This window comes from Trachypithecus francoisi, unplaced genomic scaffold, assembly GCF_009764315.1.
Source record: "Trachypithecus francoisi isolate TF-2019V2 unplaced genomic scaffold, Tfra_2.0 Contig01461, whole genome shotgun sequence".
Taxonomy (NCBI): domain Eukaryota; kingdom Metazoa; phylum Chordata; class Mammalia; order Primates; family Cercopithecidae; genus Trachypithecus; species Trachypithecus francoisi.
The window spans coordinates 1,577,938-1,595,855 of record NW_022681433.1 but is presented as its reverse complement, the minus strand read 5'-3'; the positions used below and the strand labels follow the sequence as shown (position 1 = coordinate 1,595,855).

General features: G+C 38.6%; 1 protein-coding gene across 4 annotated transcripts in view; it reads right to left on the bottom strand.

The window, feature by feature from the left end:
- VWA8 (von Willebrand factor A domain containing 8) overlaps window positions 1-17,887 on the bottom strand; it is a 408,431-nt gene extending 390,544 nt beyond the window's left edge. For 2 of the 4 annotated variants that reach the window (XM_033234152.1, XM_033234151.1), the window contains exons 1-2: window positions 17,608-17,886; window positions 9,208-9,285 (exon numbers count right to left, since the gene is read on the bottom strand). In XM_033234152.1, coding sequence (XP_033090043.1) covers window positions 9,208-9,285; window positions 17,608-17,770 — 241 coding nt within the window. In that variant the 5' untranslated portion in view covers window positions 17,771-17,886. Of the gene's footprint in view, window positions 1-9,207; window positions 9,286-15,473; window positions 15,578-17,607 lie in introns of all 4 variants that reach the window. The other 2 variants (XM_033234153.1, XM_033234160.1) reach the window with 2 other exon arrangements.
- Between the last annotated feature and the right edge of the window lie 31 nt (window positions 17,888-17,918).

Sequence of the window (17,918 nt, the reverse complement as noted above, 5' to 3'; positions counted from 1 at the left end):
ATTAGTAGAAACAATGCAACAATTTACTACTGGATAAAACATATGGTACCACCATCATCCTGATGTACAAAGGATAATAGAGGAGGAATACTTATATTGTGATTATGGTAGGAATAATGATGAATGAATAGCAAGAATAGAAAATACAAATTGGGTCTACAGGCTATCCAACCACTTTCAATATTAACTCTTCAAGTAAATTTCAAAGAGCAAGCTACTAATAACAAAACACAAAAAGTTTTGATTACATAAAGGATGAATGAAAACTATAATAAAAGTATGTAAACAAGAAAATGTGGTGATTTTTGGAGGTTTTTTGGTGACTTGCTCTCAGTCAGCCACTGTATTGCCCCTCAGTCATTTGCAAAATACTAAAATATATTTAAAGTCTATGCTTTTAAAGTGTGTATTATTGCTAGGATCTATTAAATCCTTAAAACTAATATAGATAATCTTGTGAATTCTCTCACTTAAGAAGATTCCCAATATAATTAAGCATTTGTGACTATGACAAGCACTTCAGCTGACCCCAGATATAATACAGCACCTCAGAAGTGAAAAGAAGGAATAGCTAATGCTATCCTCTGTTGAATGCTATCAGACAATGACAATGCCTCACGTCTAGGTGCGACTGAAAATGCCAACATTCTTGCTACGCTGCAAACACAGTACATTTGATCTCTGAAGGAAACTGAAGCTTATTTGAAATCTTACAGCCATTTGTAATCATGCAAACAACCTAACTGAGGGCAAATTAAAAATCAAATTTAGATGAAATGTATACAGAATTAATTTATTAAGAACAAGACTAAATGAACACTAAAATATTTTTAGCATATCTCTTAAGCACAATCATAGCAGCCCTTAGTAATCCTCATATTCAACAGTGTCACAGGCATGGAATAATGGAAAACGAAAAGGAACAAGAATCAGGAGACTGGAAGAGTGACTGTGTGGACAACCACATTTATTGAGCACTAAGCACCAGGTACTATCCTACACATTTCACATATGCTATTTGATTTCATCATTATAATACATCCGTGAAGTTGAAACAATCACCCGTATATAGTCAAGGAGGCTCAGAGCTGTGAAATAACCTGCAGAAATTGGCATTGCTAGAAAGCAGTACAGCCAACATTTTAAACATAATTTCCACCCCAGGAATCATTTTCCTACAGAACTCAAATTACATAAAAGTTTTCCCATTGTCAAGACTGGATATTATCCCTTGCCTCTCAAGTTTACTATAAAACATTAGCTACACTCATAATAAGAGAAGACCCAGAAAGCAGGAAAAGTGCCCTTTTTCCCCAATTATCATGTGCCCATGCCACATAAGGTATTATACATCTATTGTGTTCATTTTTCTCCAGACAAGTGTAACAACTTATTGAAGGATTTATGTCATTAGTCTCACCTCTGGAAAAGAAAACCTACTAAAAATAATACACTTAGGCATAACCATTAAATAATGAATATTAACAATAAATATTCCCAACTCTCACTTCTAGTTAGGATGAAATGAGTTGCAAGAGAATTTTATTTCCAAACTAACCAACAGAATAAACCAGCTAATCTATAAAAATCACAGTTTCCTAAAACTCATCACACAGCTAAGAAAACAAAGCCTACATGAACCAAATTCTAGAAAAGACTGAGCCTTTTCAAGGAAAGAATAGACCCTCAGCTAACTTTCACCCCTGGTAGAATGGCAGGAGGAAAAACAATCTGCCATAGATATGTCAGAAGAAACAAACTGAACTTTCAGCAAACTTATAATGGCCACACACAGGCAGACATAATGTACTGAGAAGTCCGAGCCACAGAGAAAACCTGCATCCACCCACCTACTCTTTCCCAACAGTCCTTACAAGTACACAGGGATGTACACTACAGACCAAATAAAGGGAAAGAGCTGAGACATATTCTTCCTGAAGCATGCTGGACCTTTCCCTAGTGCAAGGCAACAGCCCACTAAAAGGCCAGCGGTAGGAGAGAAGAGGAGACAGAGATTCCTCCTAGGCACTCCAGGTCTTTATCCAGTGCAAGAGAGCAGTTCCTTAAGCATGGTACTGGGGCCAGATAGCTGAGATAAATCCCTCAGAGGCACTCTTGGCCTTCAAGAAGTGGCCTCTGGAGGCTGAGGGCAGTACAACAAGACAAGAGACAGCTGAGTTGCAACAAGCAGACTACAAGACTGAATAGCAAAGAGAATTCCCCAGCATTCCAAAAATCTGGCAGCTACACAGCAGAGATTTTCACAAACCTCTTTGGCCCCAGGCTTGCCATAGTTTGTGAAGCTGGCATTAGAAGAGGAACTAAAATAAAAATAAAGAAATATTAAAGCTTGGAAAGCAATGAAATAACAAATGGACAAGCAACAGAAAAAAAAAAATCAATAGTCAAAAGCTGTTTCCTTGAAAAATTATTAGCATTCATAAACCCGTAGTAAGACTAATTAAAAAGAAAAGGAAAAAACACAAATACAAATTTCCAGTATCAGGAACAAAATAGAGAATTATCACTATAGATTCTACAGATATCACTAATCACTACAGATTCTCAGATATTTAACAAATAAAGGCTGTATTATGAAAAAATGGTGCCAATGAATTTAGAAGCAGAGATGTAATAGACCTAACCTTTTAAAATAAAGCAGAACTATAAAATTCTTAGGAAAAAACACAGAATGTCTTTACAATCTTGGTGTAGGCCAAGATTTCTGACACAATGAGCACTAACTTTAAAAAACAACTATCAATAAATTGTGTGTAATCAAACTTTCTGCCAACCAAAAGATATCAATGAGAAAATGACTAAGCAAATAGATTGAGAAAAAGTATTCATAATACTTATACACGACAAAGTACTTGGATCCATAATATATAAAAAACTTTTGCAACTCAATAATAAATTTTTTAAAAATTGAGGGTTTTTTTTAGTGGGCAAATGACTTTAACAGATACTTAAAAGTAGATATACAAATGGCCAATAAGCTCAGAAAAATATCTTGAACATCATTGTTCATCAGAAAAATGCAAAGTTAAACCACAGTGAGGCTGGGTGCAGTGGCTCATGCCCGTAATCCCAGCACTTGGGGAGGCCAAGGCAGGTGGATCACCTGAAGGAGTTCAAGACCACCCTGGGCCAACAGGGTAAAACCCTGACTCTATTTTAAAAAATACAAAAATTAACTAAGCAATGTGGCATGAGCCTGTAATCCCAGCTACTCGGGAGGCTGAGGTAGGAGAATAACTTGAACCTGGGAGGCAGAGGCTGCAGTGAGTCGAGATTGCGCCACTGCACTCCAGCCTGGGTGACAGAGCAAGACTCTGTCTCAATAGTAGTAGTAGTAGTAGTAGTAGTAGTAGTAGTAGTAGTAATAATAATAATAAATAAACCACAGTGAAAAGACAGGCATTATTGGAATAGAGTAAGGACCTCTGAAAGTTTATTCCTTCTTAAAAAACCAATAATAATGGCATAAATTGTCAAACTCAACTTCTTCTGAACTCCAGAAATCAAAAAGTTTTCAACAATCTCATATGCATTTATCTAAGAAAAGGGGTTAATTTGCCCTGACCCCATCCCCATGTCCCCAGCTCTGTGATTATCTTCGTTTTTCTTTTCTTTTTTCTTTTTTTGAGACAGGGTCTCACTCTGTTGCTCAGGCAGGAGGCTTGCAGTGGCACAATCATGGCTCACTGCAGCCTCAACCACAATAAAAAACAATATTTTATTTTTATTTTTTGTAGAAACAGGGTCTTAGTGTCTCACTATGTTGCCCAAGGTGGTCTCGAACTCCTGGCCTCAAGCGATCATCCCACCTTAGCCTCCCAAAGTGCTAGGATTACAGACGTGAGCCCAATTGTTTTACAACCAACTGCCCACAATCATGGTGAAACCAGCAGCCTGAAAGTCACTGAAGTGAACAGAACTATTCAGAAGCTCCTCAAAATTCTCATCCCCAGAAAATTATCCCTACTTGACCTGTCTGGCAGCTCCCTGAAATGATCCATTTTTAGAATTTGTCTTTATTTGATGTACTCAGAGCTACTGTATGCAAACAGCACTAACCCCGGGCATTTGTCAAAAAAAATCAACAATTGTTTAACATCACAGCTGCCTGAGGTAGCAAAAACATTTGGAGCTAACAAGAGGACAACCAAAAAACTTCAAAAACAAAAACAAAAACTGAAAATGAGATGTTCATAGAAGGCTCTGAAAAGCTTCAGTGTATGCCTAGGAATCTGAAAGGCCATGCATATATTCAGGAAAATCCTGAGAAGGACCTAATCTCTCACCTTCAGCTAACCTTGAGGGTCCACACAAGCAGAAAGAAAAGGTTGAGACACAATTGTAAGCTACCGATGGAGCACTAAAACCATGCCCAACTTGCACACACAGACTCTCAGCAAAAGCCAAGAGACTTATTGATTCAAGGCATTAAAGAAATCTCTGTCCAAACATTAGCTGACCACTAAGCTAAGAAGACAGGTCAAAGAATACAGACTTTAAGGAAATAGAGTAGGAACATCACTAAACAAAAAGCAGCAACACAAGGAGCAACCACAAAGCCTGGGAAGGAGAGATTATACTATTTAAAATGTCCACTTTCAATAAGAACAAAATTATAAGAAATAAAGAAATAGGAGAGTATGGCTCATACATACAGAAAAAAAAGGAGTCAATAAAAACTATCTCTGAGTATGCCAGACATTTGACTAAGTAGAAAAACACTTTAAATAAACTATCATAAATACATTCAAAGAATTAAAAGAAATCATGTCTAAAGAAGTAAAGTACGACAACAATGTCTCATGAAAGAGAGTACCAATAAAGAGAAATTATAAAACAAGATCCATATAAAAATGCTGAACTTGAAAACTCTGATAAAATTAACCAGAGGGGCTCAACAATAGATGTGAGGAGGCAGAGGAAAGAATCACCAAACTTGAAGATTAGTCAATTGAGATAATCCAATCTAAGGAACAGAAAGAAGAAATTAGAAAGAAAAATGAACTGATTCTCACAGACTTGTAAGGCACCATCAAATCTATCAAATATAATGGAAGTCCTACAAGGAGAGAGAGAGAAAAGGGAATAAATAAAAAATAATGAAAAATAATAGCCAAAATCTTGCCAACTTTCATGAAAAACATTAATTTGCACATCCCATCCAAGAAGCTCAACAAACTCAAAACAGGGTAAATTCAAAGAAATCTATGCTTAGATACACCCACAGTCAAACTATCAAAAAGCTGAAGAGAGAATCTTGATAGCAGAGAAAAACTGATTCATCATATAAAAAGGATCCTTGCTAAGACTGATAACTGACTGCTTTTCAAAAACTAGGAAGTCCACAAACAGTAAGAAGACATATTCAAAGTGCTGAAAAAAAACTGTTGACTGAGAATTCTATTTCCAATAAAATTATCCTTCAAAATACACAGGAGAAATGAAGACATTTCCAAATTGAAAAAAAAAAAGTGATAATTCACCACTAGCAGACCTGTCATATAGAAGATACTTACTAAAGGGAATCCTTCCTTTAAGCTGAAATGAAAGCACACTAGACAGTAACTCAAATCCACATGAAGAAATAAAGATTATCAGTAAAGAGAACTACATAGAAAAAATAATGACAATGTAAGCATATTTTTGTTTCTAACTCTTCTTCTGCCTGATTTTAAAAACTTCATAAAGCAATAATTATAAAACTGTGCTGATAAACTTTTAATGTATAAAGATATAATTTGTATGACAATAATAACACAAAGGAGATGGAAGGGAACAGAGCTACATTGGAGTAGTTTATATACTATTGAAACTAAGTTACCATTAATCTAAACAAGATTGTTTTAGGTTAAAGTGTTAATTACAATCCCCAGGATGACCACTAATAAAATAATTCAAAGAAAAAACAAACAAACAAAAAACCCAGTGGGCCAGAGTGTAAAGGACAGATTGCAGAGGCATTTAGAGGGTAGAGTCAATGGAACCTTGGGTTAGATTAAAGTGAGATATTCTCCCTAGACACACCTGTGTACTTCCTTGTAAAATCCAGTTTTAGCAAAAGAACGCCATTGAAACAATTTATCCAGAACCCGCCCATCCTCATAATCTAATCACCCTTGATATCTGATCAGAGTCCTCATCTTCCACCATCCCCCAGGTGATGTCTGATCACCCCAGCCTGTCATCAGCAAGAATTCTGTTAGGTTGACTTAGCCAGAATCTCCCTTAACCCTGATATTTCCTCTTAATAATTTTCTATCCACCAACTCCCACACCGTTCCTTGGCTATAAATTACCACTTGCCCATGCTGCATTGGGAGTTGAGCCTGATCTCTCTCCCTCCATCCAAGACTCATAGTGACAGTCCTGAATAAAGTCTTCCTTACCCAGCTTTAACACATATCATTGATTTATTTTTTCTTTAACAGAGCACATAGTCTAGTGGAAGAATCTGAAGAGTGAACAAAAAGCTATTCTATATCATGACCAATGACTGGAACAAAGAATAGGAGAGGCGAGTGGCATGAGATGAGGCTAAGACTAGATCAAGAAATTAATAGCTAAGGATGGACCTTTATTCCCAAAATACTAAAAACTCATTTAAAGAATTTTGAGAAAAGAAGGGACATGATTTGGGGCAAATAATCATTGTAAGTCATTAGGGAAATGCAAATCAGAACCACAATGAGATGTCACTTCACATGTCTGATGATGGCTGTGATAAAAAAGACAAACAATAACAAGCTTTAGTGAGGATGTGGAAAAACTGGAATCCTCACACATTGCCAGTTAGAATGTAACATGGTGTAGGTGATTTGAAAACCATATTGGTGGTCAGGCGTGGTGGCTCACGACAGTAAACCCAGCACTTTGGGAGGCTGAGGTGGGCGGATCACCTGAGAACAGGAGTTTGAGACCAGCCTGATCAACGTGGTGAAACCCCATCTCTACCAAAAAATACAAAAATTGCTGGGTGTGGTAGCCTGCACCTATGGTCCCAGCTGCTGGAGAGGTTAAGGACCTGGAGGTTGAACCTGGGAGGGGGAGGTTGCAGTGAGCCGACATTGCGCCACTGCACCCCAGCCTGGGCCACAGAGTGAGACCCTGTCTCAAAAAAAAAAAATAAATAACTTTGGCAATTCCTTGAAATGTTAAACATAGAGTTACCACGTGACCTAGCAATTTCTCTTCTAGGTAAAACCCAAGAACGTTGAAAATGTGTCCATATAAAAACGTGTATATGGATGCTTGGAGTGGCATTATTCACAATAGTCCCAAAGTGGAAACAATCTAAATGTCCATTGACTGATGAAGCGATGAGCAAAATGTGGAATATCCACACAATGGAATATAATTTAGCCATAAAAAGCAATGAACTACAGCATCAATAAACCTTGAAAACATTATGCTAAGATAAGCAAGATACAATGGCCACATATTATATGATCCTATTTATATAAAATGTCCAAAATAGACAAATCTATAGAAACAGAAAGTATATTAGTGATTGCTAAAGGCTGGGAAGGTGGCGGGGGAGAGAGAAGAAAGAAAATGGGAAATGACTATTAATGAGTATAAAGTGTCTTCATGGAGCGATGAAAATGTTAGATAACAGTATGGTTGCACAACTCTGAATAAACTAAAATTAATGAATTGTACAATATAGAAAGGTGAATTTTACGGTATATGAATTTTATCTCAACAAAGCTGCTTTAAACCAAAAACCATGATGAGTCACTTTTTCACACCTAGTAGACTAAGATTAAAAAGACTGTTGACAAGGATGTAGAACGTCACTGTCGGTCAAAGGTAAAATGGTACAACTGCTTTGGAGAATTCTTCGGCAGTGTGTTAAAAAGTTAAACAGGCATCTATAGTATGACATATCAATTCAACTCCTAGTTTTCTTACTCAAGAGTTATACCTGATGTAAATGACGAGTTGATGGGTACAGCACACCAACATGGCACAAGTATACATATGCAACAAACCTGCACATTGTGCACATGTACCCTAGAACTTAAAGTATAATAAAAAAAAAAGCTGATAACTACGAGAATTGTATAGGAATGTTCACAGCAGGCTTAAAATGAAAGCCATCCAAATGTCTATCAATAGGATAATGGATAAACAAACTGTGGTATCTTTACACAATGGAACATTATTCAGGAATTGAAAACAAACTGATAGGTATAGCAACATAGATGAATCTCAAATTAAGGCGCTTCATGAGAAAAAAAATACATACACACATATAACCATACTATGTGATTCTATTTATATATAGCTAAAGAATAAGCAAAACTAATCTACCATCATTAAAAAAAATAAAAAAATTAAAAAAAGAACAGTGATTTCCAGGGCAGGGTAAAGGGGTAGGAACACAAGAGAACATTTGGGATGATTAATGTAATATTGGTGGTTATACAGGTTTATAAAATTGTCAAAACCAACTAAAATAAATACTTAAGATCTGTGCATCTGTTCACAATAGCAAAGACTTGGAACCAACCCAAATGCCCATCAATGATAGACTGGATAAAGAAAATGTGGCACATATACATCATGGAATACTATGCAGCCATAAAAAATGATGAGTTCATGTCCTTTGCAGGGACATGGATGAAACTAGAAACCACCATTCTCAGAAAACTAACCCAGGAACAGGAAACCAAACACCGCATGTTCTCACTCATAATTGGGAGTTGAACAATGAGAATGCATGGACATAGGGAGGGGAACATCACACACTGGAGCCTGTCAGGGAGTGGCAGTCTAGGGGAGGAATAGCATTAGGAGAAATACCTAATGTAGATGACAGATTGATGCGTGCTGCAAACCACCATGGCACGTGTATACCTATGTAACAAACCTGCACGTACTGCACATGTATCCCAGAGCTTGAAGTATAATTAAAAAAAAAAAAAAGTTCTGTGCATTATAAGTAAATCTTATTCCAGGTAAAAAAGAAACAGTAGGATATGAGAAAAATAAATGTTTCTACTGTTTTAAATACTCCAGAACAAAAATCAGTTAAAAGCAGACTGGCATAATATTGATAAATGTTGAAGCTGGATGATAAAAACATTAGGTTTATACTATTCTCTCTAGCTTTATGCAACTCTGATAATTCCCATAATGAAAAGGTAAAAGTTATTCATTCACATATTAATAAATATTTCTTACTGTAGTTCTGTGGCACAAGTTCTGGATTCTTAGGAATTTTCAATTTGTAGGATACATCTCCAATATTAACTGTATCACCTAAAAAGAGAATTTAAAAACAGAATAATTATAAGAGACAAACGAGAAAACCATAGACTATGCTAGAATGCTTGTCCTGACCTACAGGGAGGGATGTTACAGAAATGTACTACACAGCTGTCTATATTTCAAGCGCTATGCTCTAAAACTTCTATTCAAAGTATATATGTATAAAGGAGAAGTGAGGCATCAGTGAAATTCACATTTTAAATGCTATGTTAGCAAACAAACAAAAATCATGATAAAATACATCAACAAGCTTTATTTCATGAATAGCAACATTAATTAATATAAGCAAAAACAATACAGAAGAATGTATTTTTTTTTTAAGATCATTCAAAGCATCCACAGAGTAAAATCCGTTTTGTTTTTTTTTTATTGAGACGGAGTCTCACTCTGTCGCCCAGGCTGGGGTGCAGTAGCAGCAATCTCAGCTCACTACAAGCTCCGCCTCCTGGGTTCACACCATTCTCCCACCTCAGCCTCCCAAGTAGCTGGGATTATAGGCACCTGCCACCACACCCGGCTAATTTTTTGTATTTTTAGTAGAGACAGGGTTTCATCATGTTAGCCAGGATGGTCTCGATCTCCTGATCTCCTGATCTGCCCGCCACGGCCTCCCAAAGTGCTGGGATTACAGGCGTGAGCCACTGCACCTGGCCTTTTTTTTTTTTTTTTTTTTAAGAGGGACTCTCATTCTGCCCCCCAGGCTGGAGTGCAGTGATGTGATCTTGGCTCACTGCAACTTCTGCCTACTGGGTTCAAGTGATTCTCCTGCCTCAGCCTCCCAAGTAGCTGGGATTACAGGCGTGTGCCACCACACCGGCTAATTTTTGTATTTTTAGTAGAGATGAGGTTTCCCCATGTTGGCCAGGCTGGTCTCAAACTCCTGACCTCAAGTGATCCGCCCACCTTGGCCTCCCAAAGTGCCAGGATTACAGGCATGAGCTTCCACGCCCATCCCATAGGGTGTTATCTTTAACACACATCCTGAACCTTTTTATATATATTTGTACACCCTTATTTTCACTACATACAATTTCAAATTATCCAGCACCATATCCTCAAACTTCAATATTTCTAAGTGCATAAAAGGAATAAAGCCCCAGTGGCATAAATGCCAAGAACTGGCCAGGTAGTGGATCACAATGGGAATTGGACTCATTGGGAAACAGGGTGGTGATCAATGAGGCACATCTGCTATAGACAAAAGGGAAAAGTTATGACATTCATATGGACCAGGCATCTGCCATCCCTGCCTTAAACATTGATGTTCGTGGCCATTTTCTGTTACCACCCTATTCTTTCATCAGTCATTTAATCCACACCAATGTCCCAACTCTGACCTCTATACAACCTTTTTTTTTTCCAGTTAAGGGTACTCTTCAAACACCATATACAACTAACTCTTTAATGTCTATTTTGGCTCAGATCTCTCTCCTGAGTTTCATACCTGCCAGTAGCCTACTGGACACTTTACCTAGATATTCCAGAGACAACTCAACAAACATACAGAAACAGAATTCTATATTATCCATTGTGTGCGCCCAACCACCTCTAACCAGATCCACCTCTTGTATTCCTATCTCGGTGACTAACACTTTATCTCCTCAGCCTAGAAGGCCTTCCACATCTCTCTCACACCACTTGCCCTCTACACAACTACTCCTGAAATATCTTCATCTCCCCATTGAACCTTCCCGAACTTTTCCTCTAGCACAAATTGATCACGCCATTGGTCTTTCTGCTAGCACAGGCTCTGACTTATGCTTTTATAATGGAAATACAAATTCAAGGAGATAAGAGACATTTTCTAACAATTAAAGAAGAGCTTTTTATCTACTTCCAAAATAGAGATAGGATATTCTATTTCCACTAAATACTGAGTATTTAGTACACTCAGAATTTGCACTAAATTGCTAGAATATTCTGTTTCCGCTTAAAAGATACACTCGGAATTTATAATATTTTTTCTTTTAAATGCCAATATTTACAACACACTGGAAATGTCATCCTTTGCAACTATTTAAACTTACCAGGAAAACTTTAGCTATCAACCTAAAAATGTTTAAAGGGATACATATTTTTAAAATCCTCCTAACAGATAAATAAGAAAAAGTTTTGAAGACTACTGTTTAGTCTACAAGACTATTTTTTTCTTGGTACAAGGCCTAAGTTTTAATCATAATTTTATCCGTAATACCTGAAACCTAACAGATATTCAATGAATGTTTGACAAATGAATAATTATAATTTTAAATTAAATATTTTCTTAAGTATTGCTTTTAAGCTCTAATGATTTTCTATTTGAGAACATCCCATCTACTAATGTGCTTATAAGTCAAGCCATTTGTAATGATTTATTTAAGTGAGATAGTTTAAATACTCTCTAAAGGGGAATAAGAATATTCACAAGACAGCAGGTAACATAATTTAGGCAAAAGAAGCTAATGTATGCCTTTCTTCAAGTAAACTGTGGGTTTACTTGAACTAGACTCAAATACTATTGAAGTGCCTACAGTGCCTGAACCTTGTTGGATTTCTGGTTGGTTCAGTTCATAGGGGCTGTTAAGAAGTACACTTCAGTCTTTATTATTCTCCTGAGAATCTTCATAATGGCCCTTCTGGTGCACCATATCCTCTCAAGTCTTAAATGTTTGTATGCAGCCATTCATTGAGCATTCAATGGTCTCACTTTGACCAGAACAGCAAGAACAGAAAGAATTATTCAACTGATGTAATATCATGGCTTGTAAATTCCATACTGAGACCAAGTAAGTCCATTAAGTTGGTGACAAAGAGTAGCAACAACGCCCAAAGTTTTGGTGAATCTCTCAAAATTAAGAAGCTAACCAAAAGGGGCAAATTGTTAAATTAAACCAAATTTGGTCTAAGGATGCCTCTGTACTTGGAGTCCTTATGTAATGAATTGCAACATAACTTTGTATGTAAATTAACTGAAACCAGAACTTAGGAGTATACTTTGGTAACAAACAGATGAGTCTTAGCCAATCTGAGCGGCTGAGCTTTGGTCAACCACAGGCTGCCAACTGATGAGACCGTGTTCAAGTAAGGCAAACACTGAGTTATAGCCAAGTAGGCTGTTTCTGTACCTTACTTCCACTTTCTGTCCATAAATGCTGCCTGTTCACGTTGCAGAATGGAGCTCTCTGAGCTTATTCTGGTTCTGAGGACTGCCCAAATCACAAATTGTTCTGCGCTTAAATTTTGTTAAGTTTAGTGAGTCTAAAGTTTCTAACCGTAGCTTTGACAAAGTTGGTTTCATGAGGGTTTTTCAACAGTGGCACTATGAACATTTTAGGCCGGATAATTTTTTGTTGTGAGGGGCTGTCCTGTGTGTCATGGACTGTTTAGCAGCATCACTGGCCTCTATCCACTAGATGCCAGTAGCACCCCTCCCTCCTGGTTCTGACAACCAAAAAGAAACATCTCCAGACATTGCCAAATGTCCCCGATGGGGGGAAATCATCTTGGGTTGAGAACAACTGGGTTAGTGTCATCATTTTTATATATACTAAACTTAGACCCAAGAGAAAACTAAATATATCAGCAATTCCCACACTAGTCTATGGGCCCCTAATGCGGATCTGCCTAATGATTTATAAGCTTACCATTGTTCTGAGCCTTTCTGTTAAATTCTTGAATATACAAGGGGGTCAGAATATCCTCAGGGTCAAAATAACCTACTGCAGGTTCAAAGTAGTTAATAATTTCCCCAAGGTTCAATACCTGATAAATACAAAGCTTAGACCAAAACCATAGTATAGTTCTTTCCTCTTTACACTGTATCTCTCAGTTGAAGCTACAGTTCTATATTTTCCCTCCTCAAAGGTGTTACTATCTACTCCTATTGTAGCCCAAGGATATAATGTTAAAATAACAAAAATTCATGTAGATGGATGTTTATTGCAGTGTTTATATATTTTAGACAATGTGAATGTCCAAGAATGAGACATTAATAAAATAAATTATATGGAAATATAAACTTAGTAACTATTTTAAACAATCATGTACAATATTTATTACCATGTTAATATGTTCACAATAATGGATATAATAATTATAAAACATACATGATCCCATTTATTTAAAAAAACATGTATCTGTATAAATATACATATCATCCAGGCACAGTGGCTCACATCTGTAATCCCAGCACTTTGGGAGGCAAAGGTAGGCAGATCACTTGAGGTCAGGAGTTCGAGACCAGCCTGGCCAACATGGTGAAACCCCATCTCTACCAAATATACAAAAATTAGCTGGGGTGGTTCATATGGTTTGCCTGTGTCTCCACCCAAATCTTATCTTGAATTGTAGCTCCCATAATTCCCATGTCATGGGAGGGACCCAGTGGGAGGTAACTGAATCATGGGGGCAGGCTTTTCCTGTGCTGTTCTCGTGGTAGTGAATAAGTCTCACGAGGTCTGATGGTTTTATAAAGAGGAGTTTCCGTACACAAGCTCCCTTGCTTGCCGCTATGTAAGACATGACTTTTCTCCTCCTTCACCTTCCACCATAATTGTGAGGCCTCCCCAGCCATGTGAAACCATGTGAGCCCATGAAATCTTTTTTTCTTCATAAATTACCCAGTCTCTGGCATGTCCTTATAGCAGTATGAGAACAGACTAATACAGGTGCACACCTGTAGTCCCAGCTACTTGGGAGGCTGAGGCAGGAGAGTCACTCAAACCCAGGAGATGGAGGTTGCAGTGAACCAAGACCGCGCCACTGCACTCCAGCCTGGGTGACAGAGCAAGACTCCATCTCAAAAATAAATAAATAAATAATTATACATATATATGTAATCTGATAGGATTAATGCTAAAAAGTTGATAATTATAAATTTGGGTGGGAGGATTATGTTTTAGGGAATTTGTATTTATCACTCTTATACAATAAACATAGATGGCTGTGTAAAAGTATTTAGAGTATTTCTATAAACAAATTTACTTCAGATACAAGGGTCATAAAGAAAAAACTGTCAATCCCTTTAATAATAATGGTGTTAAAGGAGAGCACCAAAATGTCATGATATATTTATACAGTTATGTTTCTAGGTTTATCATTTGATCTATAGTATATTTGAATGCATTTAACATCAGAGTCCCACTGAAACAACTTGCTTGGCTCCATCTGTAAAAACACTACAATAATCTTTATTGAAAACTCTCTGCAGTAGATATCCTTGTTGACCTTGTTAACCTCTTTGCTCTTAAAAACCAAGAGATAGTAATTTTAATGGAAGTATAAAGAGATATAAAGAATTTACAATTATAGATACTTAAACTATCTGACAGCAACGGATAAAAAGCAGTGGGTTTGGGTTGAGTTTGTTTGTTTATTTTGTTTTTAATATAAGTGACCTATTTTCCGTCTGCTTATCAGGCTTAACAAAGGTCCTCTCTTGAGAGCAAACAAGGCAATTCCAGCCTCTCCTGCTCCTTCTCTGTATGAACTTTCACATAATAAGCCACTGAATGCTTATTAGGTACAAAGTGTGGGCAGGCACCAAAGGAATATATAGAAAAATAGGGCCGGGCGCGGTGGCTCAAGCCTGTAATCCCAGCACTTTGGGAGGCCGAGACAGGCGGATCACGAGGTCAGGAGATCGAGACCATCCTGGCTAACACCGTGAAACCCCATCTCTACTAAAAAAAAATACAAAAAACTAGCCGGGGGAGGTGGCGGGAGCCTGTAGTCCCAGCTACTCGGGAGGCTGAGGCAGGGGAATGGCGTAAACCCGGGAGGCGGAGCTGGCAGTGAGCTGAGATCTGGCCACTGCACTTCAGCCTGGGCAACAGAGGGAGACTCCATCTCAAAAAAAAAAAAAAAAAAAAAAAAAGGAATATATAGAAAAATAAAACAAATACTCCAGGAGAAATAACACCAGTATATAACTTAAATCTATTATTTATGAACTTTATTTTTCTTTTCAAACTATTAGGAAACAATGTCAATTACACAGAGAGGAGATAATCAGTTACTGGTCACATGTATGAATGCAGCTGAGAGTATCTTCCCAACATAAGATGTAATCCATTATGGCCTATTGCTATTTGTAGTTTTACACTTGTCCGTGTATGATCTCTGATTCAAAATGGGACACTCCCATCTTGATGGCCTTACTCTCAGGCCTCAGAGTAGTCAAAAGTGTGCTGTCCATTTACCTGGCTCACAATTGCTCTTACTCGAGTCCAGATCACTGGTGGGTTCCCAGCTTCATTCAGCCACAGTACTCACACCTTCAAAATATACTTCTTGTGGTCTGATCCTGCCAGAGTGAATGACTGATTTAAAGAAGATAATATGTTCTCTGTAATATGTCCATGACTCTCACATTTGAAGCAAAGCCTATACTTTGATTTACTGGCTATAACAAAATTTGAGAACATTTACAACTAATCTACCAATACGTATATAATACAGACTTTAAAAACTCACACTCATATGTGTTTCTAATGTTTTTACAATCAACATGTATTATCCATGTACAAAGAACAATTGTTTTTAAAAAGTTCAGGTCAATTCAGTCTGCTAAATCTGCCTACCCAGATAGTCTGGACAGTCCTGAATCTAAAAAAAACTTGGTTTCATGTCTTCTAGAGAAAGGCAAGGAAACAGAATAATTCTCAAATAGCTAAAACTGTACATACTGAGAATAAAAAAGCTAACTTTTATTGAGCATTAATATGTGCCACAGATTATATTAATAAATCCTCACAACAACCATAATAGATATATTCTTCTTATCCTTTTGCAGTTAAGAAAACTGGGACACAAAGTAATCTACCCTCAACGACCCATGGTTAGATAGCGCATAAGTGGATTCCAACCCAGACTGCTTAACTCCAAAACCCAACCTACAGTTTATGCTACACTTCCACCTTTGACCTCTGCCTTCTAGGGCAAAGGAGCAAAAAACAAAGAACACACAAAAAAGTTAAAAAACAAATGAATAAACAGCCTAGAAGTGAGAGTAATTGAGAAAAAGCAAAAAAAAAAAAAGCAAAATTTGAAATTGCAACACTATGGTGGGGGATGGGGGGGTGTATGTCTTGAATGAATAAAATAAAATGCATGGGACCTAAATATGCTTTTTTCTTTTCTTTTTTTTTTTTTTGAGACGGAGTCTTGTTCTGTCGCCCAGGCTGGAGTGTAGCGGCGCCATTCTTCTGCCTCAGCCTCCCCAGTAGCTGGGATTTCAGGCGCCCGCCACCACGCCCAGCTAATTTTTTTATATTTGTTTTTACTAGGGACGGGGTTTTACCGTGTTAGCCAAGATGGTCTCGATCTCCTGACCCCGTGATCCGCCCGCCTCGGCCTCCCAAAGTGCTGGGATTACAGGCGTGAGCCACCGCGCCCGGCCCGTATGTTCATTTCTTAGCAAGGAAAACTGAGGGTTGGGGAAGAATGCAAGAGGACAACGAAACCTACAATTTCACAGTGAAAACCTGTTATTCCAGGCAGCACTGACATTGACAAAATCTTGTCTAGAATCACTTCACCATTAAAGGGTAGCAACAACAGGCATCCTTTCCTTAACCATCACAGTAACTCTAACTCCACGAACGCACAAGAAAAAGAATTCCTAAAACCAGCTCAAGTAGAGCCAAAAAATACTGAGCCTAGAAATCAAAGCATGTGATTCTAGCATAGTCATTAGTTGTGTGTTCTCCAGCGAATCACTTTTCCCTTCTGGGTTTCAATTACCTCAATTGTAGAGGCAAGTGTTTTAACTAAATTAAGGTGTAACTGTCAGCTCTAAGAATTATGTGAAACTTTATAAAGAAAACTCCTGTAAAACTTGGAAATGCTCCAGGATGCATTTAAAACACCGTGAACTATGGGTTCTTTGGCGAGAATGTTCCCTTCTAAGCCGCCCGAAGCCCTGGCTAGACCATGACACAGACTGGTTTCCAGGTCCTTGAGGCTTAGAGAGCAAGGTCAAATCCAGCTTTCAATAATTCCATAGGGCTGAGGCATTAACCTCTACGAGTATTATAATCTAAGAATTCTGGGGGTAAAGGCAGCGGCAGGGGAAGGAGAAATCACTACTATAGGTCATCAGAAACCTTAGTTCAGACCCCTCCGGTTGCATAGGCACAGAGAGTGCGACCGCCTTGCCACGATACACAGCAGTTAGCGCCGAGGTCGGGACAAGAACCTCGATCTTTGAGCTCCCCGATCAGCAAACGGTCCTTCCAAGTGCAGCGAAGCAACAGAGAGGAGAGGCGACGGCGCGCGGGGGCCCCTCACAGAGCGCAGGGGCATCAGGGAGGACAGGAGCGCACCCCGAGTTACCTGTGTCGGCCCCCGAGCCGGCGTGCAGCAGTCTGACCTCTGGCCACTGCCTGTCGCCACCCGGTCTGCGCTGCACCACCTGCTGCAGGAGCAGCCGCAGGCGCCGCGAGGCCGGGCCGCTGTGGCCTCCGGGTGCCCCGAGGAGTAGGAGCCGGGACTGCATGGGGCCGGGGGCGCTGCCGGGGACGGCGAGGGGGCCCGGGGGTCGAGGTGCGTCCCGAGCAAGCAGCGTGAGGCGGCGCAGAAAAGCAGACAGGAAGCGGCACCTATCCGAGTCCGCCGGAAACTCCTTCCCCCTCGGCGCGGCCGGC